We start from the raw sequence: 25,994 nt of genomic DNA, 5'->3' as shown, positions 1-25,994 counted from the left end.
TATTATGCATTTATTCCTCATGTTAACTGGGTTCAGTTTCTAGGCTATCCCCTTCCCTCATCTATCTTCACAAGATCTATATTGTTTTGATTACTGTAGCTTTAATCACCTAACACACTGTATAATTTACTTATCTTATGTTTATTGGCTGTCTTCCCTAAAGGAATAGAAGCTACAAAAGAAAATGATCTTTCAGTTTTTTCACTAATATGTCCCTCCCAAATATCTAAAACAGTGTGTAGCTATAGTGGGCATTCAGTAAATATTAATATTTATTGAATAGATGATTGCATATTTGCAATATCAGGTCTTCCCAACCAGGAATGTTATATCTCTTCATTAATTTTATTTTCTCTAATTGGTCTATTAAAGTCTTTCATCTCTTCTTCAGTCAATTTTAGAAGTTTGTTCCTAGGAAAGCATTCATTTTTTCTAGATTTTCTAATTTATTGGCAAAGCCTTCCCATTTTAATGTTTAAATTTCTTATGTATCTGTAATCATATTCTCTTGCTTATTTATAATATTGTTTATGTCCCACTCCTTGCTAGTTTGGCTTGCAAGATATCATTTAGTTCTTTTAGAATTTTTTGTTTTTGTTTTCCTTTCCTTTGAAAAGAACTCTTTGATTTATCAAATCTACTTTCTTTTTTATTTAATTCCTTAATTTCTGCTTTTGTCATTAATGATTCTTCACTTCTGCTTTTTGTTTGTAATGTTGGTATTCTGTTGCCTGCTTCTTGAGTTAAATAATTAGTTCATTTATTTTCAGTTTTTGTTGTTTTCTAAGCATTTAAAACTATGAAAAGCATAATGCTATGAATTTTTCTCTGCATGGCTTTAACTACGTCCCGCAGACTTTTATATATAGTGTTCTTATCCTCATTATTTAAAAAAATAATTCCTAATTTTCATCTTAACTTCATATTTAATCCAAAATTCATTTAATAATGTTCTTAATGAGCAGTGTGATAGGAAAATGGTAGTATGTTGACACTGTTATCTTATTAAAGTATTCTGATCCTAAAAAAAAATTGGTATTTCTGATTTAAGAGCTTGATTAGAATATAATTTATGGTAAGTTGTGAAAATGTCACTTAATTATTCATATTCCAAATGTAAGATGCAAACGCACAAAGAGCTCTGAACCTCCCTAACTCTTTGAATTCACCTTCCTCCTTTCAGCCAGTCCTTTCTAAGTGTTGTTTTTGAAAATTAAAGAAAGTATACTCCTAGGGACTGTACGTAAAGAGTGACGTATCTGGAAAGGAAGTTAATGAAACCAACTAGTCCAACTGTTCGTTTTATACATATGGCTATAGAACCAAAGAGGTTAAGAGACTTATTGTCTATGAACCTCTACGACTTAGGCATAATACTGTATTAAGGGGAGAAAGTTAATTATTTTGTATAAAGTGAACCTGAAGAGGTGCTGTCTCCCTCCCACCACCATTTCTTCATCCCAACTGCATTAGCCTACTATGGCTGCCATAGGAAAATACCACAGACTAGGTGGCTTAAACAATAGAAATTTATTTTCTCACAATTCTGGAGGCTAGAAGTCCAAGATCAAGGTGTCATCAAGGTTGGTTTCTGATGAAGACTCTCTTGCTGGCTTGAAGACAGTGGCCGCCTTCTCATTTTGTCCTCACATAGCCTTTCCTCTTTGTACATGCAGAGAGAGAAAGAGCTCTCTGGTGTATCTTCCTCCTCTGATAAAGACATCAGTCATATTGGATTAGGGCCCCATCCTTCTGACCTTGTTTAACCTTAATTACCTCCTTAAAGACTCTACCTCCAAATACAGTCACAGTGAGAGTTAGGGCTTCAACATATGCATTTTGAGGGAACATAATTCAGTCCATAATACAATGCTTCCTAATAATACCATTTCTGTCATGCTCATCCTCATTTATTATTTAATGCACTAATTCCAGCTCTTTCTTCTATGTTAATAATGTGATTATAAAAGTGATAGAGTGAATGTGAGGAGAAAGGTATGCAGAAAAAAAAAACCCTCTGTTATGAAGTGGGAGAGAAGCTCTCAAACATCTTGTAAAGTTATGGGTTTGTGCCTGAACACTCTAATTTTCTTGAAGTATATAAATAATCACTATGAAAGAAATTATTTTGGTTAATAGTGCACTTAAATAAAACAGCATGGATTTATGTCAACATAGAATAACACAAACTTTTCTCTCTTTTTTCCAGATTATTATGGAAATATTGTGGTAAAAATGGAAAATAATGTAATGTTTTATTTCAAGATTAAAATTAAAGATGCAGTAAAGCTGCATTTATGGACAAATAGCACAATAAAATCATTAATTTCCTTGAACACATCTGGTAAAATGTATCTCATACATGTTTTTGAAAATGGCACAATATATCCACAGGAATATCCCTTAAAACTGGAAGCACAAAGTATAGCTTTCAAAACAAAAGAAAAATGCCCCTACATGGCATTTCATAATGATATTTTTCGTGTTTTTTACCTTTTGGACAAGGGACAAAACCTGTCAGTTTGGGCTCAAATAGTCTATCCAGAAAATATTGGTCTGTATATTATTGTGGAATCATATGGCCCAAAAATATTAGAAGAGAAAAATCAGGTTCACTATGAAATTGCCTCAGGATACTGCACTAAAACCATGGTAAGTTAATATTTTAAAATTCTTTCATTTGATTTTAATAAATGTAAAATTATAATATTAACATTTAAAAGAATGGATTTCCCTCCAAATTTAGCTTTGAAAATGTTGAGAAATATGTAAGTTTTTAATGAATAATGATATGGTAAGTCATTAATTCCTGAGCAACAATTTTTACTTTCAATATCCAGGGCCTCTTTGCCACTTAAAGCACATTCCTGTAGAACTCTTTGTCAACTGTATTGTTCACTTCCTTTTTTTTATATAGTGCATGACTGCTCTGTAGATTTCTATCTGCTATCTATTGCACTATAACACCATCCCTAAACCTAATGGCTTCAAACAACAAGTTCTGTGGATCAACAATTTGGGTTACGAGTAGATGGGCAGTTCTGCTGGTTTCATCTGGGTTTATTCATGAGGCTGTGGTCATCTGGTGGCTTGCCTGGGACAGGATAATGTAAGATGGCTTCATTCACATGTCAAATGTTTGGTGCAAGCACTGGCTTGTTAGTATAAGGGGCCTCAGCTGGAGCACTTGTCTCTGCTCCATGTGTCCTCTATCCTCCAGGCTAGACCTGGCTTCTTCACATGGCAATCTCAGGGCAGTGTTCCAAGATGGTGAAGGCAGAATCCACAAGGCCTTTCAAGGCCTAGGTTTGGCTACATTCTATTCGTCAAAGCAATTCACAAGGCCAACCCAGATTAACATGATAGGGAAATAGAATCCACCTCTTAATAGAACAGCAAACTTACACTGTAAAGGGACCTACGTACAGGAATGGGAGGAATTACTGCAGCCATCTTTGTAAACAATCTACCACAATAGACATAAATGTACTGTGTATATTATTTTGTGTACTACTTTCCTAGGTAATATTATAGCATAAGCATTTTTACATGTTACTGTAATTTCTTCCCAAATATTGTATATTCTATTCCCCACTCTCCCTTTCTAGGCTCAGGTTTCTTAAGCATATACAATAGTGGGCCTCTTAATTGATACAGTGGAATGGAAGTGTTCACTTAATTCCAAAGTAAGTTAAAGTGAAGAATCATTTAAAAAAGGAAAGTGCTATATGTGAAACATTTTACTTTAACTTAAATAGATGAATGTACATTCATTAGTCAATCTTTTAATATAGGACCACAGACTTTGCTTTGAAATTAGTCCACTGATTGGAATTCCTCATCTCCTTTCTTGCGTAGTCTTATTCATAAGACATCATCTCTTAGTTCGCATTTCAGTTTCTTTAAAATAGCCGGGGGCGGGGGAGACTTAAAGACATTAGCGAAACAACCAAAGTTCTAGATTTTTATAATTTTTTCCCCAGCCTTTTAGTGTTATCTTGCTCATACCTAGCTCAGCAATTTCTTCTGTGACTTGCTTTATCAAAACTTTCCAAAGCAGTTCCAAACTTAGTTTTCAGGGAAAGAGTAACTCTATTTTTACACTGGTATTTAACCAGTCCATAATATTTAGTTTAATTCCACAATTACAATAATAATGCAATCTGGCATAAACAGGTTTTGAAACAAATAAAGCTGTTTTAGATTTATATACAATTACATGGATAGACCTTAAAACATAGTCTTGAACGAAAAATAGTGTTGAATAAGAAACTGAGACCTATCAAATGTTGCTATGTAACATTTATTAAAATTACAAACAACTACACACAAATCACAAGCAAAAAAGAGTATTGTTCATTTTATAAGAATACAAAGACAGCCAAGGACATATATCAAACAAGTAAAGCATCATACTTGCTTGATATATGTTATGGGTGCCTATTATGAGGGAAGGGAATGGGGGAAGAAGATACAGGGGAAAAGTAAAATACAATAAACAAGACTGGATTGAGCATGTTTCAAGAAACAAGGAGTATATTTAACTCACTTTTCTGAAGCTGAGGCACTCCCTCCTTCCAGAACAAAAACAAAGATTTACACTTTTCTTCAGCACAGCACAACTTTCTTTGATTATCTAGCTCCAATATCTGCATACACTCTCATAGGATTTCTTTCCAAGAATTGCATGTATAATGTATATTTGTCCACCTGCAATTCAACCCTTCAAAATACTAGTTACCAATCAAAATATACAAAGGACTATGAAACATTAAAATTTTCATGTTTTAGTGTATTTTTTATTTCTCTTAATATATTCTTCAGCTCTGTTTTGTTCTTGTTTATATTTTCTAACTCTTTATTAAACTTCTCACTTTGTTCATCCATTCTTCTCCTGAGTTCATTGAGCATCTTTGTGATCATTACCTTGAACTTGTTATTGGGTAGATTGCTTACCTCCATTTCACTTAGTTTTTCTTCTTGGGTTTTATCCTGTTCCTTCATTTGAAACATATTCCTTAGTCGCCTCATTTTGCCTAATTCTCTGTGTTTATATGTATGTATTAAGTACATTGGTTACATTTCCCAATCTTGGAAAAGTGGCCTTATGTAGGAGTTGTCCTATGGGGACCAGCAGTGCACTCCCCCCTGGTCACCGGAGCTGTATTATCTAGGGGTGCCACTCTGTGGGCTGAGTGGGCCCTTTTGTTGTGGCAGGGCTGCCTGTGAGTATACTGGTAGGTGGGGGCTGGCCCCCACCTTGTTGGCTGCCAGGTTCTTCTTCCCACTGAGGCTGCTTGGGGAGAGGGCCATGTCCTGACATAGTTGGCTGTACTGTCCAGGGAGTCCCAAGGCTGATGCCATCCTGCTGGTTGTGGGGCTGGGTCCCATGATGGCTGGCTGGGAGGGTTGGGGGTGGGCTGTGGATGGTGCCATCCACTGGTGGCTGGTAAGCCCCCAGAATAGGCTAGAGGGAGGACTCCAGAAGAGCACTTGCCAGCACCAATGTCCTTGTGGTAGAACCAGCTCCCCAAAATGGCTGCCACCAGAGTCTATGTTCCCAGAGGGAGTCCCAGTTGCCTCCTGCCCCTCCAGGAGTCTCTTCAAGTTCAGCAAACGGTTCTGATCCTAGTTCCTTTTAAATTACTGCCTCTGTGCTAGGACTAAGAATGTGTGAGATTTTGTGCATGCCCTTTAAGAGCAGAGTCACAATCCCTGCTGGCCTTCAAAGCCAGCCATTCTGGGAACTCTTCTTCCTGGTGCAGAACCCTCGGCTGGAGAGCCCAATGTAGGGACACACCCCCCTCCTTGGGGAGAACCTCTGCAATTATGATTACCTTCCATTTTTTGGTTGCTGACCCAGGGATGTGGGTCTTGACTATAGTGAATCTCCATTCTTCTTACCCCTCTCATTGTGGTTCCTTCTTTGGTTGTGGAAAATCTTTTCTGCCAGTCTTCAGATCATTATCATCAATAGTTGCTCTGTAAATAGTTGTAATTTCGGTGTGCCTATGAAAGGAGGTGAGCTTAGGGTCTTTCTACTCCACCATCTTGTCCACTCTCCCAAATTTGCATTTTTTAATAAACTATTGGCTCTATCATTTACTAGCTGATGACAATGAGCAAGTTTTTAAATCTTTGAACTTGATGACGATGATGATGATGATGATGATGATAGTATTTACTTTACTTATGAGGATTAAATGAGTTAATATATGTAAAGGGCTTAGAAGAGCACCTGGCACATAATAAGCACTATATGTATGTGTTACTACTACAACTATCACCACTTCTGCTGTTTCTACTACTACTACCACCACCACAATATTTCATCATTTCTAAGGCACAGTTTTCTAGGTTTTTTTTTGACATTTAACATCTTTGAAATTGGGATGAGTCTTACATATGATAGCATCTTAGATTTGATGAACTATAGTAGTATTAGAATGTTATAGTTATTGGCCACTATGGTGCTAAGCTTCATAAGTAATCATTAATTTCTGAAGAAAAAACTGAGTATAACACCCATACACAAAAGTGGACAACTAATTTTTTAAAGTTTTTAATGTTGTTAGCTGGTTTCATACTGATATTTATACCAAAAGTTAGTTTTGAAATTTTGAAAATTATTTCTGAATATCTTAATTGACCTAAATTCTTTTCTTAATATTGAGGTATAATTGATATGTAACATTTTATTGGTTTCAGTTGTACAAGATAATGATTCAATATTTGTATATTTTATAAAATGATCACCACGTTAAGTCTAGTTAAGATCCATCACCACACATAATTACAAATTTTTTTGTGTGATGAGAATTTTAAGATCTACTATTTTAGCAACTTTCAAATTGCAATATTATTCACTATAGTTACCATGCTGTACACTATATTCTCATGACATTTATTTTTTAACTGAAAATTTGTACCTGTAACCACCTTTATCCATTTCACCCATCCCCCACTCCTGGCAATGATCAATCTGTTCTCTGTGTCTATGAGGTCATGGGGGTATCAGTTTTGGTTTTGATTCCACATATAAATGAGATCATATGATATTTGTCTTTCACTGTCTGACTTATTTCACTTAGCATAATGCCCTTTAGGTCCATCAGTGTTGTCACAAATGGCAGGATTTCCTTCTCTTTTATAGCTGAAAAATATTCCATTGTATATATACTTACTGCATCTTCTTTATCTATTTATCCATCGATGGATACTTAGGTTGCTTCCATGTCTCTGCTATTATAAACAATGCTGCAGTGAACATGGAGGTGCATATTTTTTTCAAATTAGTGTTTTTGCTTCCTTTTGATAAATACCCAGAAGTGGAATTGCTGGATCATATGGTAGTTCTATTTTTAATGTTTTGAGGAACCTGCATATTGTTTTCCATAGTAGCTGCCCCAGTTTACATTTCCACCAACAATTCATGGTTCCCTTTTCTCCAAATCCTCATTACAAGATAACACTTCTTATCTCTTGTCCTTTTGATAATAGTCATTTAACAGGTGTGAGGTGAGATCTAATTGTGGTTATGATTTGCATTCCTGTGATGTTGTACCTGTTTTCATGTATCTGTTGGCCATATGTATGTCTCCTTTGGAAAAATGTTTATTCAGATCCTCTGAACATTTTTAAATTAGATTTTTTGTTTTCTTGCTCTTGAGTTGTTGGAGTTTCTTATATATTTTGGATAGTAACCTCTTATTAGATGTATGGTTTGTAACTATTTTCTCCCTATCACTAGGTTTTCTTTTCATTTTGTTGACAGCTTTCTTTGTTGTGCAGAAGCTTTTTAGTTTGATGCAGTTCCTCTTGTTTATTTTTACTTTTGTTACCTTTGCTTTTGGTATCAAATCCAAAAACTTTTGCCAAGACCAATTCCAAGGAGCTTACCACCTATGTTTTCTTCTAGGAGTTTCAGGGTATCAGACCTTATATTCAAGTCTATAATCTCATTTTGAGTTGACTTTTGTATATGGTGTGAGATAGAGGTTCAGTTTCATTCTTTTGCAGGTGGCTATTCATTTTTCCAACACGATTTACTGAAGAAACTATCCTTTCCTCATTGTATATTCTTGGCTTCTTTGTAATAAATTCATCGACTACCTATGCATGGGTTTTATTTCTGGATTTTCTATTCTGTGCCACTAATCAATGAGTCTGTTTTTATGCCTATGCTCTACTGTTTTGATTACCACAGCTTTGTAATGTAGTTTGACTCCAGCTTTGTCCCTCTTTCTCAAGACCATTTTGACTATTCAGGGTCTTTCGTGGTTCCATACAAACTTTAGGATTGTTTATTCTATTACTATGAAAAATGCCATTGGAATTTTGATAGGGATTGCATTAAATCTGTATATAGCTTGGGTAGTATGGACATTTTAACAATATTAATTCTTCCAATCCATGAACATGTAGAATCTTTCCATTTATTTGTGTCCTCAATTTCTTTCTTCAATATTGTATAGTTTAAAGTGTATAGGTCTTTCACCTCCTGAGTTAAATTTACTCCTATGTATTTTATTCTTTTTGGTGCAACTGTAAATGGAATTGTTTTCTTAATTTCTCTTTCTGACAGTTCCTTATTAGTGCATAGAAATGCAACAGATTTTTATATATTGATCTTGTATCCTGCACTTTTACTGATTTGTTTTTTTGGTGGAGTCTTTAGGGTTTTTTACATATAATATCATGTCATCTGTAAGTAGTGACAGTTTTACTTCTTCCTTTTTCATTTGGATGCCTTTTATTTCTTTTTCTTGCCTAATTGCTCTGGCTAGAACTTGAATAAAAGGGGTGACTGTGAACATTATTGTCTTGGTCCTTATCTTAGAGGAAAACTTCCAACTTTTCACCACTGAGTATGTTGTTAGGTATAGGGTTGTCATATATGGGCTATATTATGTTGAGGTATTTTCCTCTCTACACACTTTGTTGAGAGTTTTTATCATAAATGGGTGTTGAATCTTGTCAAATGCTTTTCTGCATCTATTGAGATGATCATATTATTTTTATCCTTCATTTTGTTAATGTGCTATATCACATTGATTGATTTGTGCATGTTGAACTATCTGTGCATCCCTGGAATAAACTCCACTTGATCATGATGTATAATCCTTTTAATGTATTGTTGAATTTATTTTCCCAAATTTTGTTGAGAATTTTTGCATCTATGTTCATCAGGAATATTGGCCTGTAATATCCTTTTTTGGTGGCATCTTTGTCTGGCTTTGGTATCAGGGTAATGCTGGCATTGTAAAATGAGTTTGGAAATGTTCCCTCTTCTATATTTTTGGAAGAATTTGAGAAGGATTGGCATTAATTCTTCTTTAAATATTGGTATAATTCACTAGTGAAGTCATTCTGGTCATGGACTTAAGTTTTTCTGGAGGTGTTTGATTACTGATTTGGTCTCCTCACTAGTAATTTGTCTGTTCAGATTTTCTACTTCTCAATGATTCAGTCTTGTAGGTTGCATGTTTCTAGGAATTTATCCATTTCTTCTAAGTTGTCCAATTTGTTGGCATATAATTGTTCATCGTAGTCTCTTATGATCATTTTTATGTCTGTAGTATGAATTGTAATGTCTTCTCTTTCATGTCTGTTTTTATTTATTTGAGTCCTCTCTCGTTTTTTTTTTTTTTTTTGGTCTGTGAGTCTAGATAAGGGTTTGTAAATATTATTTATATTTTTTTAAAAAAGCTCTTAGTTTCATTGATCTTTTCCATTGTTTTTTCAGTCTCTAATTATTTATTTCTGCTCTGATCTTTGTTATTTCCTTCCTTCTACTGACTTTGGGCTTTGTTTATTCTTCTTTTTCTAGTTCTTCGAGGTGTAAAATTAGATTTTGTTGTTAATATTTCTTATTTCTTGATGTAGGCCATTTATCACTATGAGCTTCCCTCTTAGAACTGTTTTTGCTGCATCCCATAAATTTTGGTATGTTGAGTTTCCATTTTCATTTGCCTCAAAGTATTTTTTGATTTCTTCTTTGACCCATTGTTTGTTCAGCAGAAGGTTTAATATCTAAATATTTGTGAATTTTCCAGTTTTCTTCTTATAATTGCTTTCTAGCTTCATACCACATGGTCAGAAAAGATGTTTAATATGATTTCAATCTTCTTAAATTTATTAGGACTTGTTTTGTGGCCTAACATATAATCTATCCTAGAGAATATTTCATGTGCATTTGAGAGGAATATATATTGCTTTTGGATGGAATGTTCTGGATATGTCTGTTAAGTCATTCGGTATAATGTGTTGTTTAAGGCCAATGTTTCCTCATTGATTTTCTGTCTGGATAATCTATTGATGAAAGTAGGGAATTAAAGTCCCTTACTATTATTGTATTGCTATCTATTTCTCATTTTAACTCTGTTAATATTTGCTTTATATATGCAGGTACTCCTATGTTGGGTGCATATGTGTTATATCATGTTGGATTGACCCCTTTATCATTATATAATGACCTTCTTTGTCTATATTAGTCTTTGTTTTAAAGTCTATTTTGTCTGATAGCTATAGCTACCCTAGTTTTCTTTTGATTTCCATTTTCATAAAATATTTTTTCCATCCCTTCAGTTTCAATCTGTGTGTAATTTTACATCTGAAGTGAGTCTCTTGTAGACAGCATACAGAAGGCTTGTTTTCTTTTATCCATTTAGCCACTCTATGTCTTTTAATTAGAGAATTTAATCCATTTACATTTAAATTAGTTATTGATAGGTATGTACTTATTGCCATTTTGTTAATTGTTTCTGGCTGTTTTGTAGTTCTTCTGTGCTCCTTTTGTCTTCTCTGATCTCTTCCTTTCTGGTTTAATGACTTTTTTAGTGGTTTGCTTTGATTCATTTCTTTTATCTTATCTGTATCTCCTATAAGTTTTTCCTTTATGGTTACCATGTGGCTTACATATAAAACATATTACTTATATTTATAATAGTCTATTTTAAGTTGATAACAACTTAAATTTGATCATAGTCTAAAGCTCTACATTTTTATTCCCCCTCCCATATTTTACATTTTGATGTCACAATTTACATCTTTTTATCTTATGTATCTATGAACAAATTATTGTAGTTATTTTTACTATTTTGTCTTTAACTTTCATACTTTCATAGCTTTATAAGTGATTAACTCACCATGTCCACATATTAGATTATTCTGAATTTTACTATATATTTACCTTTACCACTTGGGTTTATACTTTCATATTTCCTGTTACTAACAGCACCCTTTCGTTCTGTTTAAGAATTGCCTTTAATATTTCTTGTAAGGTGGGTTTAGTGATGTTGAACTCCTTTAGCTTGTGCTTGTCTGGAAAACGCTTTATCTCTCTTTCAATTCTGAAGGACAGTTTTCTACTTTGAGCACCTTGAATATATCATACCACTTCCTTCTGTCCTGCAAAGTTATTACTGAAAAATCTGCTGATAGTCTCATGTAGTTCCCTTGTGTACAACAAGATGCTTTTAAGGCTTTCTCCTTGTCTTTAACTTTTGATATTTAATTACAATGTGTCTTGGTGTGGGTCTTTTGGAGTTTATCTTATTTGGAACTCTCTGAGCTTCCTGGATCTGGGTGTCTGTTTCCTTCCCCAGGTTAAAAAAGTTTTTTTAGTCATTATTTCTTCAAACAATTTTTCTGCCCCTTTCTCACTCCCTTTTCCTTCTGGGACTCCTATAATGCAAATGTTGGTCCACATGATGTTCCATAAGTTCCTTAAGCTATCTTCACTTTGCTTTTTCCTGCTCTGTTTTTGGTGAGTTCCATTGCCCTGTCTTTGAGTTCACTCATTCTTTCTTCCACTTCATCTATTCTGCTGTTGAACTCCTCTATTGTATGTATCAGTTGAGTTAATGTATTCTTCAGCTCTGTGACTTCTATTTAATACTTTCTTATATTTTCTATCTCTTTGTTGAAATTCTCACTTTGTTCATCCATTCTTCTGAGTTCAGTGAGCATCACTGCAACCATTATTTTGAACTCTTTATCAGGTAAATTACTTATCACTATTTTATTAAGACCTTTTTTTATGTGATGTTATTTCATTCTTTCATTTAGAATATATTTCTGTTTCTTCATTTTCCTTGATTCTCTGCATTGGTTTCTATGCAGTAAATAAAACAGCTACTTCTTCTAGTCTTGAAGGAGTCATTTTATGTAGGAGATGAACCTTATCATTCAACACTGCCTGAGCTCTTAGTTGTCTCTCAAGACTTTGTGATTGTCCAAGCCACCTACATTATTCTTAGTGGCTCCCAGCATTTTAGGGTGTGCTAAGATGTGTCAGTCTCTCAAAGTGGGGAGAGTATCTCAGCACTCAGATGCAAGTTGATTGGAAGCCAGACACTAAGGGAATAGCTTTTAAACTATGCAAATGTACCTCTTTCAGGGAGTTGGCATTTCTGTCTGCTGCCTCAGTGCTGAGCCTTAGGCTGATAGCCATTTGAGAAATGTTTCTTTGTTTGCTACCATACCTTTGAACCTGTAAGAACAAGCCACATTGGTCACCAGAGCCAGACTATTGAGGGATGTGTTCTCTGGGTGGCCAACACAAAAACTGGGGCACCAGATGTGTATAACAGCTACCTTCTCTGAGATACTGACAACCTGGAGTGGGGCAAAGGGAGAGTGCAATGATGGTGCACCTGCCAGCCTCCCCAGTCTCTGGAGAGAATTATAGTCAGCACCTAGATGTGTGTTTAGTTAGAAGCCTGCCCCTCAGGCCACATCTATAAAAGTAAGCTAACAGGCCTCTTTCACAGAAAGACTTGGGGTGTATTTCAGTCTACCATCTCTGTGCTGTTCTCTGGAAGGAACAGCCAGTTAAGAACTATTTATCACTTTTTAACAATCTTATGAGACCTGCAAACATGAGCCCTGCTGGCTACCAGAGCCAGGTGATCCAGGGGCATTCCCCAGTCAGCAACCACAAAAAAGCACCAGACGTGTGTACAAGCTGCTTTTCGGGAGCTGGAGCAACCTGGAGCAAGGCAGAGGGAGACTACGAAGGTAACACTTCCCCTATGCCCCTATGAGGTCTCTGAAGAGAATTACAGTCAGCCCTTAGATATAGTTTTAATTAGAAGCCTGCCTCTCAGGCCATAGCTATGAAGATAAGCTGATAGTCCTCTTTTACAGAAAGACTGTGCCTGCTATGCCCTGGAGGTGCAGCCAGCTAAGACCTCCTCTTCCATCTATTACAGTCCTACCGGTCTAGTGAGTGCAAGCCCCACTGGCCACCAGAGCCAGTCAATCAAGAGGCAACCCATGGATGGCAGCCACAAAAACCAGGGTGCAAGATGAGTGTAGAAGCTGTTTTCTGGGTGATACCAGCAACTGGAGTGAGGCAGAGGGAGAGCACAAACATGGAGCCCATCATCCTCTGTCTTTGGAGTATTTCAGTAGGCCACACCCTAGATATCTGTTAAATTAGATACCTGCCCCTCAGGCCAATGCTTTATTTTTCTTTCTTTTTAAATAATCAAAGCTTATTTTATTTTATTTTTAAATAATCAAAGTTTACTTTTTATTTTTTTGGCTGTGCCACGTGGCTTGTGGTATGTCAGTTCCCCAGCCCAGGCCACAGCAGTGAAAGCACCAAATCCTAACCACTAGACCACCAGGGAACTCCCAGGCCGATGCTTTAAGATAAGCAATTAAGCCTCTCTCACAGAAAGTCTGGGCACTTTTCAGTTGGCTTCTTTACACTGGGCCTTGGGGTCCATGAGTCCTCAATGAGAGCCTTTAAGAACTGTTTCTCAGTTTGCTATAGCATTGTGGGTCAAATGGACACAAGCCCCACTGGCTTTTGAAGCCATATGTTTTGGGGGCTCAGTTCTATAGTGCAGGTCTTAAAAGTTGGGGTGACAGATGTGGGGTTCAAGCTGTTTACTCCTCAAGGAGAAGTGTGGGGTTTTGAATTCTCTCCCTCCCGTTCGTGGGTTACCATCCTGGGGCTGGGGTTTGTGGCAAGACTGTGACTCAGTCTCTCCTACCTGTTTCAATGTGGGTTTTTCTCTTGTTCACCTGATGTATAGGAGTTGCTCAGCTAGTTTTAGGGCTTCTTTCAGAGGAAATTATTTTGTACGTAGCTGTAAATTCAGTGTTGTCCATGGGAGGAGGTGATTTCAGGATCCTCCTGTGTTATCATCACGAACCAGAACCTGCCTATTCATTTTCTTAATGGTGACTGTTAATGAGTAGAAAATTTTAATTTTGATAAAGTTTCTTCATTTATGGTTATTGTTTTTTGTGTTCTAAGATACCTTTGCTTATCCCTAAGTCACAAAAAATATTCTTCTATGATGTCTTCTCAAAGCTTTATTGTTTTAGCATTTATGTTGAAGTCCATGATCAATCTCAAATTAATTTTCATGTATGGTGACTTTTGATCAAGGAAACAACAAAGTTATTTTCCATTTGAATACCTAGTTACTTCAGTGTTCTTGAAAAGCTTTTTTTCCCCTATTGTATTACTTAGCATCTTTATTGAAAATCAAATATTCATACAAGTGTAGGCCTATTTCTGGGTGCTCTATTCTGTTCCATTGATCTATTTGTCAATCCTATGGTAGTACCACACTATCTTAATTACCGGCAAACTTAAATTTTGTATCTAATTTTCAGTGAGGTCAACTCTGTGGTTACAATAAGTAAGAGATTCTTTTAGGAATACCATAAAACCTTGTTTCTATAATAATAAATTGAGCTTGTAGTGTAAGGATCTAACCTTTCTTTTTGGAAATGTTCTAGGACACTCAGAAGCAGCCATCATTTTAGCCATCTTCACTGTCATTAATGGTTAAATTCAATGGCTACTTTGTCACCTAAGGCATTTGCCTCAGTAAATACTATATCACAATCAACAACAGGTGATAATTTGATTATTTGTAATGTTTCTGCATACCGTGAAATAATAGAATTCCTTTCCCATTGGCAAAGAGATTAATACTGTGTTCAAGGCCAAGGACACAATGAAGTCAATCCCAGGATTCCATCTTTGTGGGTTGGTTTCTTGATACTACTTCCATACCAAGAACCGTATCAGTAAGTCACTGGCCAGAAAAACAGAAATCAAACCAATTGTCTTAGCAGAGGTAAATCAATATAGGGAATTAGTAGAACTGGATATATGAGAGAAATGAAAAGAAAAAAAAGGAACACTGAGATTACACAGAGCTAGTAACTACAAGAAGTGACTGTTCCACCTCTAGGGCTGGAATAGAGGGAACAGAGGGAAGAAATTTGGGTTATTACAAACTAGAAAGTTAGGGGAAGTGTTCCACAGACCTAGAACCCACACCTTGAAGGAGAGGGTACTGCTCACCTGATATGTCGTCTCAGAAGCTCCGAGGAAGGGACTCCACAGCTCTGGGATCCAGATCTCTGAGAAGGGGACAATATGACTGGTGCTGGTGCTGCTGAAACTCTAGTCTCTGAAACGGGCGCCAGCCAGCTAGTGCTTGTACCTCAAAGGGGGGTCATGAGCGAAGCTTGTTCTGGGAGTGTGTTTCTCACTTATCAGTTCCTTTACCAACTGCTACTGCCAGGATGAAGAGTTGCCAGGTTGACACTGATGGGAATAATGAGAAAAACAAGGAATAACATATTTTCTCCTATCTTTATCTTCTAGATGCTCTCCAGTACCCCGTATTTGCAATATCTAAAAGAGAGTCAACTAACAAAGGAAAAAATGTGATTTGCAGAATCTCAAACCCTGCACCAAAAAGCTGCGTATAGAATAGTGGGTTTGGAGCCGAAAGACAATAGTTTAATAACCAGCACATAGAGTATGTGTATGGTGAATTTTAACAGTTAAAACAATTTACACCCCCAACACTGTTTGAAAGATCCTGCTGCTCCACATCATTGCAGTTATGGGCTGAATGTTTGTGTACCCCCAAATTCATATGTTGAAGCCCTAACTTCCAAAGTGGTGGTATTTGGAGATGGGGACTTTGAAAGATAATTAGGGTTAGATGAGTTTGTGAAGGTGGGGCCCTAGTCTAATGGGATTAGTGTCATTATAAGACGAGGCACCAGAGAGCTTGTCTCTTTCTCTCTCTTCCTGCATGCACAAAGGAGGTCATGTCAGCATACAGCAAGATGGCAGTCACCTATAAACCAAGAGAAGAGGTCTCAGAATGAAATCTATCTGCTGGCACCTTGATCTTAGACTTTCCAGTTTCCAAAACTATGAGAAAACAAACTCCTGTTGTCTAAGCCACCCAGTCTGTGGTATTTTGATATGACAACCCTAGCAGACTAATATACTTGCCAATAACTGGTATAGTCAAACTTTAATTTTTGCCTGATGAGTGTGTGTGTATTATATTTTGTTTGCTATTCTCTTCTTATTAATGAGGTTGAATAACTTTTCATATATTTATTGGCTTTTGGATTCCCATTTCTGTGAAATTCCAATTTTTGTCACTTTTTCTATTAGGTTGTGTGCCTTTTTCTCATTGAATTTTTTTTTCATTCTCTCAAATTGTCTTTTTAAAGAGCTTTATTGATGTGATTGGTATACAATAAATTGCATACATTGAAAGTGTACAATTTGATAAAATTTGACATATGTATATACCCATGAAATAATAGCCAAAATCAAACTAATGTACATGTCCATCACCCCCCAAAATTTCCTCATGCTCCTTAGTAATGCATTCCTCCTTCTAGTCCCCATTGCTAGGCAAACACTGATCTGATTGCTATCAGTATAGGTTAGTTTACTTTTTCTAGAATTTTACATAAATGGAACCATATAATATGTTTTCTTCCTTCTTTCAGTATAATCATTTTGTGGTTTATCTATTACATTGTGGTCATTAATAGTTTGCTCCCTTTTGTTGTTGAGTAGTATTCCATGATATGGATACACCACAATTTGTCTAACCACATTTGTTTATGAACATTTGGATTGATTCCAGTTTAGGGATATTACAAGTAAAATGGCTATGAACACTTGTGTACAACTCTTTGTGTTGACCTATGTTTTCATTTCTCCTGGGTAAATACATAGGAACAGACTGGCTGGATCATAAGTAGACGTATGTTTAATTTTTTACAAACTGCTAATTTGTATTCCAAATTTTTTGTACCATTTTACATTGCCACCAGTAGTTTGTGTTTTTTTTAAAGCAATATCAGTCTTTTTAAAAATTATTATTATTTATTTATATATTTTTGGCTGTGTTGGGTCTCCGCTGCTGTGCACGGCCCTCTCTAGTTGCGGCGAGTAGGGGCTACTCCTCGCCACGGTGTGCAGGCTCCAGGCATGCCGGCCTCAGTAGCTGCAGCACACGGGCCCAGCAGCTGTGGATCATGGGCTCTAGAGCGCAGTCTCAGCAGCTGTGACGCACGGGCCCAGCTGCTCCGCGGCATGTGGGATGCTCCCGGACCAGGGCCCGAACCCACGTCCCCTGCACCGGCAGGCGGACTCCCAACCACTGCACCACCAGGGAAGCCCCACCACCAGTAGTTTTACTTGCTTCACACATTTTTGCTAACAGTTGGTGTGATCTGTGTTTTGGTTTTGTTGTTGTTATTGTTTTGTTTTGGATTTTTTAGTTTTAGCTATTTTAGTTAATATATAGTGATATCTCATTGTGGTTTTAATTAACATTTCCCTGATGCTTTTCTAATAACTAATGATACTGAGCACTGTTTCAAGTGCTTATTTGCTATTTGTAGATCTTCTCTGGTGAAGTGTCTGTTCAACTTGTAAGCCTAACTTTAAGGGATTGTCTTCTTATAATTAAGTAGTAAGAGTTTTTTATAAACTCTAGATATAAATTCATTGTTGGATACGTGTTTTGCAAATATTTTCTCCCAGTCTGTGGCTTGTGTTTTCATTTTCATAACAATGTCTTTTGAAAATGTGTTTTATTTATTTTGATGAAGTCCAATTTATTGCTTTTCTCTTTTATAGTTTTACTTTGGGTTGTAATTAAGAAATCTTTCCAAACTCAAGGTCACTAAGCTTTCCTCATTTTTCTTTCTAGAAGTTTTATAGTTGTAGCTCTTACTTTAAGGTCTATGATCTACTTCAAATTAATGTTTGCATGCACTGTGAGGTAAAGGTCAAGATACTTTTATTTTTTTAATCCGAAGCCAGCTCTTCCAACAGCATTTGTTGAAAAGACTATCCTTCCCCCATTTAATCGCCTTGGCACGTTTGTAAAAAATCAACTGGCCATATATGTGGGAATCTATTTCTGAATTCTGTTCTGTTAACTTATATGTCTATCTTGATGTCAATAACACAATGTCTTGATTACTGTACCTTTATAATTCTTGAAATCAGGTTGTGTAAGTACTCCAAATATATTCTTCTTTTTAGTGTACAAGTTTGTCCATTTTTGGTCAGATTATCCCTAAGTATTTCATATTTTTAAAGTATTTCATATTTTGCTGCTATTATAAATGGTATCATTCTGATTGTTCATTGTTAGTATATAGTAATATAATTTATTTTATGTATCAATGATGTATCCCACAGCTTTGCTAAACTCAGTTATTATTTCAAGTAGCTTTTTTTGTAAATTCCCTAGTTTCTACATAGGTGATCATGTCATCTGTGTACACATACAGTTTTCCTTTCCAATATATGTGACTTTCTTTTTCTTTCCTTTTTGCACCATCTTGAGCCTCCAGTGCAGTGGTGATTAGAAGAAATGAGAGTGGAGATCTTTGCCTTGTTCTCAATCAGAAAGAAATTATTCAGTCTTTCACAATTAAGCATGATGTTACCTCGAGGGTTTTTTTTTTTTTTTTTTTTTTTTGGCTGTGTTGGGTCTTCATTTCTGTGCGAGGGCTTTCTCTAGTTGTGGCAAGCGGGGGCCACTCTTCATCGTGGTGCGCGGGCCTCTCACTATCGTGGCCTCTCTTGTTGCGGAGCACAGGCTCCAGATGCGCAGGCTCAGTAGTTGTGGCTCACGGGCCTAATTGCTCTGCGGCATGTGGGATCTTCCCAGACCAGGGCTCGAACCCGTGTCCCCTGCACTGGCAGGCAGATTCTCAACCACTGCGCTACCAGGGAAGCCCCCTCGAGGGTTTTAATATATGCCCTTTACTAGGATGATGACGGTCTCCTCTATTCCTAGTTTGCTGAGTTTCTGTCATTTATAGATATTGGTTTCCATAAAATGCTTTTTCAGCATCTATAGAAATGATCATGTTTTTTAATCTGTTAATATGGTGAATTCCAATAATTTATTTTCACTGCTAGAATAATCCCACTTGGTCATAATGCTTTATCCTCATATAACATTGGATTCAATTTGCTAAAATATTGTTAAGAAGTTTTGCTTCATGAGGGTTATTAATTCATAAGAGTTATTAGTCTATAGTTTTCCTGTAACGTCTTCTTCTGGTTATGGTATCAACAATGCTGACCTCTTAAGATGTTTTGGGGAGAGGTCCTCCTCTATTTTATAGAAAAATTGATGAATAAATTGTATTATTTCTTCTTTAATGTTTGGTAGAATTCACCAGTGAAGACCTCTTGGCCTGGTGTTTTTTGTTTTTAATTAGAACTTCAATCTTTTAAATTGATATAGGGGTGTTTGGGTTATCTGCTTATTCTTGAGTGAATTTTAGTAGTTTTTATCTTTCAAGGAATTGTCCATTTCATCTATCTTGTCAAATTTATAGGCACAAGGTATTCATAATGTCTCCTTATTATCCTTTTAGTGGCTGTAGAATTTGTAGTGATATCCACTTTCTCATTCTTGATATTAGTAATTTGTTTCTTCTCTCCTTTTTACCAAGTCAGCCTGGCTGGAACTTAACAACTGTATTGATTTTCTCCAAGAATCAGCTTTTGGTTTTATTGATTTTCTGTAATGATGTTCTATTTTTGATTTTATTGAGAAAATTATTTTATTTTAATCTTGCAACACCACTCCTTGAGTTTCTTTTTTTAAAATATTGATTGATTTATTTATTTGGTTGTGCTGGGTCTTAGTTGTGGCAGGCAGGCTCCTTAGTTGTGGCATATGAACTCTTAGTTGCAGCATGCACATGGGAGCTAGTTCCCTGACCAGGGATTGAAGGCAGGCCCCCTGCACTGGGAGCGCAGAGTCTTACCCACTGCACCAGAAGGGAAGTCCCAAAATTATTTATTTTTTATTATTTCCTTTCTGCCACTTACTTTGGGTTTAATTTGTTTCTCTTCTTACAGTTTCTGAATATGGAAGCTTAAGTCATTCACTTAAGGCCTTTCTTCTTTTCTAATGTGGACTTTAATGCTATAAATTTTTCTCTAATAACTACTTTAGTTAGAGGAGTGACATCAGCATCATAGTGGCATGAGACACTCTCTTTGTCTCTCCCCTTCAATTTACAACCAGTAAAAATCCATAACTCAACAAAGGTGCCTCTGTCCAACACACCAGGACACACATGTGTACATCTAAATGTGGGAGGACTGGAACACATAGAGGAGGGGGACTGGAGGAAGAGCAGAGGCTATACCAGTAATCCCAGTCCCCAGCTCCAGTGGCTGAGTCTGCTGGTTGCAGAGGGGAGGTGGCACACATTACTCCGACCTTCTTGCCACAGCGGTGCCCACTGCCATAGGGAAATGCCACAGGGAAATGGCCAGCAGCAGCAGCATGGCTTGTGACCCTGTCTCTCTAGCTACAGAGGTACCTGTGACTCGAGCCCTCCACCACTCACAGAGGCAGTGCCCAAAAACCCAACAACTCCAGATGTGGCAGAGGTGCCCATGACTGTGGCTGCCTCCCTGTCTTCCCCCTCCCCTCACAGCAGCAGTTCCTGTAACTCAGGCAACTCCAGACTTAGTGGAGGCCACACCAACGCAGTGCCCCAGGTGGCAACACCAGCAACAGCAGCAAGACCAGCAGCAACAGCAAGGCACCAGTGACCCTGGAGGCACAAGCAGTGACAACTAGGGCATAGGGTGACACCTCCAGGAGAGGCAGAGGTGGGTGGAAAATGCTGATTCTTAAACATAGCCAGAGGCAGCTCACGTTAGAAAAACCAAAAACTTGTGCAATAGCACCACCTACCAAAAAACAAAAGAAAGGCCGTAATTACCAATCTATCGAATTGTCAAAATCAAGTTAAAAAAAAAAAACTCTACCTAAAGAAGAGGGGTGTTTGGTGTTCGCTACTTCAAATTCTCAGGCAGAGAAAAAACTCATCAAGCACCACGAAAAACCGTGGGAAAAAACCATGTATAAACAATAAAATACTGCTCAGCATGAAAAAAGGAGAAATGTTGCCATTTAGGACAATATGAATGGAGCTTGAGGATATTATGCGAAATGAATCAGATAGAGAAAGACAAATACCATATGATTTCACTTACATGTGGAATATATATATTTAAAAACCTAAAATAAACAACCAAACCAAAGTAAACATAGATACAGAGAACAGATTAGAGTTACCAGAGAGGAAGGTGTGTAGGGGGAGGGCAAAATGGGTAAAGGTGGTCAACTGTACGCTGGCAGATAGAAACTAAACTTTTGGTGGTGAACATACTGTAGTGTATACAGAAGTCTATTTTTCATAATGTATACATGAAACATATAATGTTATAAACCAATGTTACCACAATTAAAAAAAAAAAGAACTGCTTTAGCTGTATACCCAAATTTTGATATTTTGTGGTTTCATTTTCATTCAGTTCAAAATACTTTCTCATTTTCTTTGTGATTTCTTCTTTGACCTATGGGTTATATAGAAGGACAGTGATTTTCCAGATAGCTCTCTGTTACTGATTTCTAAATAAATACCATTATAGTAACAAAAGATATTTTTTATTTGAATCCCTTTAAATTTATAGAGAATTGTTTTATAGCTCTAAATATGGTCTATTTTGGTAAGTGTTTCATGTGCACTTTAAAACATGATGCCTTTTACTCTGGAGATAATTTTTGCTCTGAAATCTACTTTGTGTGATATTAATATAGCCATTCCAGCCTTCTTTAGATTAATGTTAGCACAACATATCTTTTTTTTCCAACCTTTTAGTATGGAAAATCATTTGTGTCTTTCAATTTTTTTTAAGTTGGATCTTACTTGCTTATCTATTCTGAACATTTTTGCCTTTTTATTGGGTACATTCAACGTGATTTTTTTTTTTTTTTTTGGTATTGTTGGGTTTAAATCTACCATTTAACTATTTGATTTCTATTTGTCCCTTCTGTTTTTAAAATTTTTTTCCACTTTCTCTGCCTTCTTTTTGATTATTTTTATATGATTCCATTTTGCATCTTTGTTGGCTTTTTTAGCTATTCCTTATTCATTTTGTTTTTTTATTGGATGCTTTAGGGTTTATTGTACACATCTGTAACTTATCTTGGTTTGCCTTCAATATTGTATCATTTCATTTATAGTATAATAACCTTATAGTAGTATACTTCTATATTCCCTCACATAGCTTTTGTACTATTGTTGCTATACCTTTTACTTCTACATATTTTATAAACCTTACAATGAATTGCTATTATTGTTGCTTTAAATAATCAATTATCTTTTAAAAGAGATTTAAATAATAAAAAGGCATTTTATATTTATACACATATTTATCATTTCCAGTGCTCTTCATTTTTTGTGAAGATACAGATTTTCATCTGGTATCATTTTCAATCTGATTGTCAATTTTTACTTTATATATTTGAAAGCATATTATTAGATGCATTCAAGTTTTTAAATTCTCTTCCTGATGAATTGAAACTTTAAACATTATGAAATGACCATCTTTCTCTATAGTAATACTTTTTGCTTTTAAGTCTACTTTGTTTCATATTTAATATAGCCATATCAGGTTTTCTTTTACTTAATATTTCCATACAATTTCTACCCTTTTAATTTCAATCTTTCTATTGCCTTATGTTTTAGCTATGTTTTCTATAAGCACCATATATTTGAGTTTTAAAATTTTTGTTATTTTTGTCTAGTCTGAAAATCTTTGTCCTTTAATTGGAACATTTAGTCTATTTACATTTATTGGAATTAATAATATGTTTGAGGTTTTGCCTTCCATCTTGCTTTGTACTTTTATTTTCCCATTCTTTCTATGTTTTTTCCTCTAGTTTCTTGCCTTTTTAGGTTTAGTTGCATACTTTTTATCATTCCATTTTCCCCCTTCCACTGGTTCAGCAGTTTTACATTCTGTTTGTATTTCTAGTCAGTTTTCCTTTGAAATTATAACCTGAATGTTTAATTTATACAAGACTAAATTTAATTAAATACTTTATTCCTTCCCCAACTCACATGTAATTGAATTCATAGATTCACTATTAGGCAGTGTTATTACTATTTTATACAGCAATGTGTATTTACCCTATCTTTATCTTTTTTCCTTTTTATCATAAGTGCTTCCATCTTGTATTCTTTTCCTTCTGATTTAGGTACATTCCTTAACATTTCTTTTAGTGAGAGGCTACTGGTGATTATATACTCAATTTTTGTTCATCTGAAAACATCTATATTTCATTTTTGTTCTTGAAAAATATTTTCTCCAGATATAGAAATCTAGTTTGGTGATGATTTTCTTAAATGGCATTAAAAATATTATTCTATTGGTTTTTGGCTTCCATTGTTCCCATTGAGAAGTCACTTGCAATTTTAACACCTATGCCTCTGGTTGCTTTTAAGATTTTATTCTTTGCTTTCTTCACTTTCACTCTGAGGTGTCTAAATGCAGGTTTCTTTACTTCTTTCTTTGCTTGGGATTTCTTGGGCCTCATACATCTCTGAATAATTGTCTTCATCAGGTATCTTGCAAATATTGTCTATACCTCTTCTCTATCTTCTCTTCTTCTGTAACACTGATTAAACATATGTTAAACTTTCTCAATCTATTCCCCATGAGTTTTTTTTTTAACATCTTTATTGGAGTACAATTGCTTTGCAATGGTAAATTAGTTTCTGCTGTATAACAAAGTGAATCAGCTATACATATACATATATCCCCATATCTCCTCCCTCTTGTGTCTCTGTCCCACCCTCCCTATCCCACCCCTCTAGGTGGACACAAAGCACCGAGCTGATCTCCCTGTGCTACGTGGCTGCTTCCCACTAGCTATCTATTTTACATTTGGTAGTGTACATATGTCCATGCCACTCTCTCACTTTGTCCCAGTTTACCCTTCCACCCCGTGTCCTCAAGTCCATTCTCTACGTCTGCGTCTTTATTCCCGTCCTGCCCCTAGGTTCTTCAGAACCATTTTTTTATTTTTTTAGGTTCCATATACATGTGTTAGCATACGGTATTTGTTTTTCTCTTTCTGACTTACTTCATTCTGTATGACAGACTCTAGGTCCATCCACCTCACTACAAATAACTCAATTTCGTTTCTTTTTATGGCTGAGTAATATTCCATTGTATATATGTGCCACATCTTCTTTATCCATTCATCTGTCGATGGACACTTAGGTTGCTTCCATGTCCTGGCTATTGTAAATAGAGCTGCAATGAACATTGTGGTACATGACTCTTTTTGTTTTGTTTTTTTTGTTTTTTTAAACTTTTTAATTGGAGTATAATTGCTTTGCAATGGTGTGTTAGTTTCTGCTTTATAACAAAGTGAATCAGTTATACATATACATATATCCTCATATCTCTTCCCTCTTGCATCTCCCTCCCTCTCACCCTCCCTATCCCACCCTTCTAGCTGGTCACAAAGCACCGAGCTGATCTCCCTGTGCTATGTGACTGCTTCCCATTAGCTGTCTATTTTACATTTGGTAGTGTATATATGTCCATATATAAACTACCACTCTCTCACTTTGTCCCAGCTTACCCTTCCCCCTCCCAATGTCATCAAGTCCATTCTCTAGTAGGTCTGCGTCTTTATTCCCGCATGACTCTTTTTGAATTATGGTTTTCTCAGGGTATTTGCCCAGTAATGGGATTGCTGGGTCGCATGTTAGTTCTACTTTTAGTTTTTTAAGAAACCTCCATACTGTTCTCCATAGTGGCTGTATAAATTTACATTCCCACCAACAGTACAAGAGGGTTCCCTTTTCTCTGCACCCTCTCCAGCATTTACTGTTTGTAGATGTTTTGATGATGGCCATTCTGACTGGTGTGAGGTGATACCTCATTGTAGTTTTGATTTGCATTTCTTTAATGATTAGTGATGTTGAGCATCCTTTCATGTGTTTGTTGGCAATTTGTATATCTTCTTTGGAGAAATGTCTATATAGGCCTTCTGTCCAATTTTGGATTGGGTTATTTGTTTTTTTGATATTGAGCTGCATGAGCTGCTTGTATATTTTGGAGATGAATCCTTTGTCAATTGCTTCATTTGCAAATAATTTCTCCCATTCTGAGGGTTGTCTTTTCTTCTTGTTTATGGTTTCCTTTGCTGTGCAAAAGCTTGTACGTTTCATTAGGTCCCATTTGTTTATTTGTGTTTTTATTTCCATTTCTCTAGGAGGTGGGTCAAACAGGATCTTGCTGTGATTTATGTCATATAGTGTTCTGCCTATGTTTTCCTCTAAGAGTTTTATAGTATCTGGCCTTATATTTAGGTCTTTAACCCATTTTGAGTTTATTTTTGTGTATGGTGTTAGGGAGTGTTCTAATTTCATTCTTTTACATGTAGCTTTCCAGCTTTCCCAGCACCACTTATTGAAGAGGCTGTCTTTTCTCCACTGTATATGCTTGCCTCCTTTATCAAAGATAAGGTGACCATATGTGCATGGGTTTATCTCTGGGCTTTCTATCCTGTTCCACTGATCTATAGTTCTGTTTTTGTGCCAGTACCATACTGTCTTGATTACTGTACCTTTGTAGTATAGTCTGAAGTCAGGGAGCCTGATTCCTCCAGCTCCATTTTTCTTTCTCAAGATTGCTTTGGCTATTCAGGGTTTTTTGTGTTTCCATACAAATTGTGATATTTTTTGTTCTAGTACTGTGAAAAATGCCATTGCTAATTTGATAGGGATTGCACTGAATCTATAGATTGATTTGAGTAGTATAGTCATTTTCACAATGTTGA

The 25,994-nt window shown here is 36.1% G+C and overlaps 1 protein-coding gene across 1 annotated transcript in view; it reads left to right on the top strand.

Moving 5' to 3' along the window:
• Nucleotides 1–25,994, top strand: part of CATSPERE (catsper channel auxiliary subunit epsilon) — a 268,765-nt gene that overhangs the window by 167,676 nt on the left and 75,095 nt on the right. Inside the window, exon 11 of the mRNA XM_061185394.1 lies at nucleotides 2,210–2,652. Within this exon, the coding sequence (XP_061041377.1) occupies nucleotides 2,210–2,652 (443 nt within the window). The remainder of the gene's footprint in view (nucleotides 1–2,209; nucleotides 2,653–25,994) is intronic.

The sequence above is a fragment of the Eubalaena glacialis genome, chromosome 3 (genome assembly GCF_028564815.1).
Source record: "Eubalaena glacialis isolate mEubGla1 chromosome 3, mEubGla1.1.hap2.+ XY, whole genome shotgun sequence".
Classification (NCBI taxonomy): Eukaryota; Metazoa; Chordata; class Mammalia; order Artiodactyla; family Balaenidae; genus Eubalaena; species Eubalaena glacialis.
Note: the sequence above shows the minus strand (reverse complement) of the source record. Positions and strands in the feature narration are given on the sequence as shown.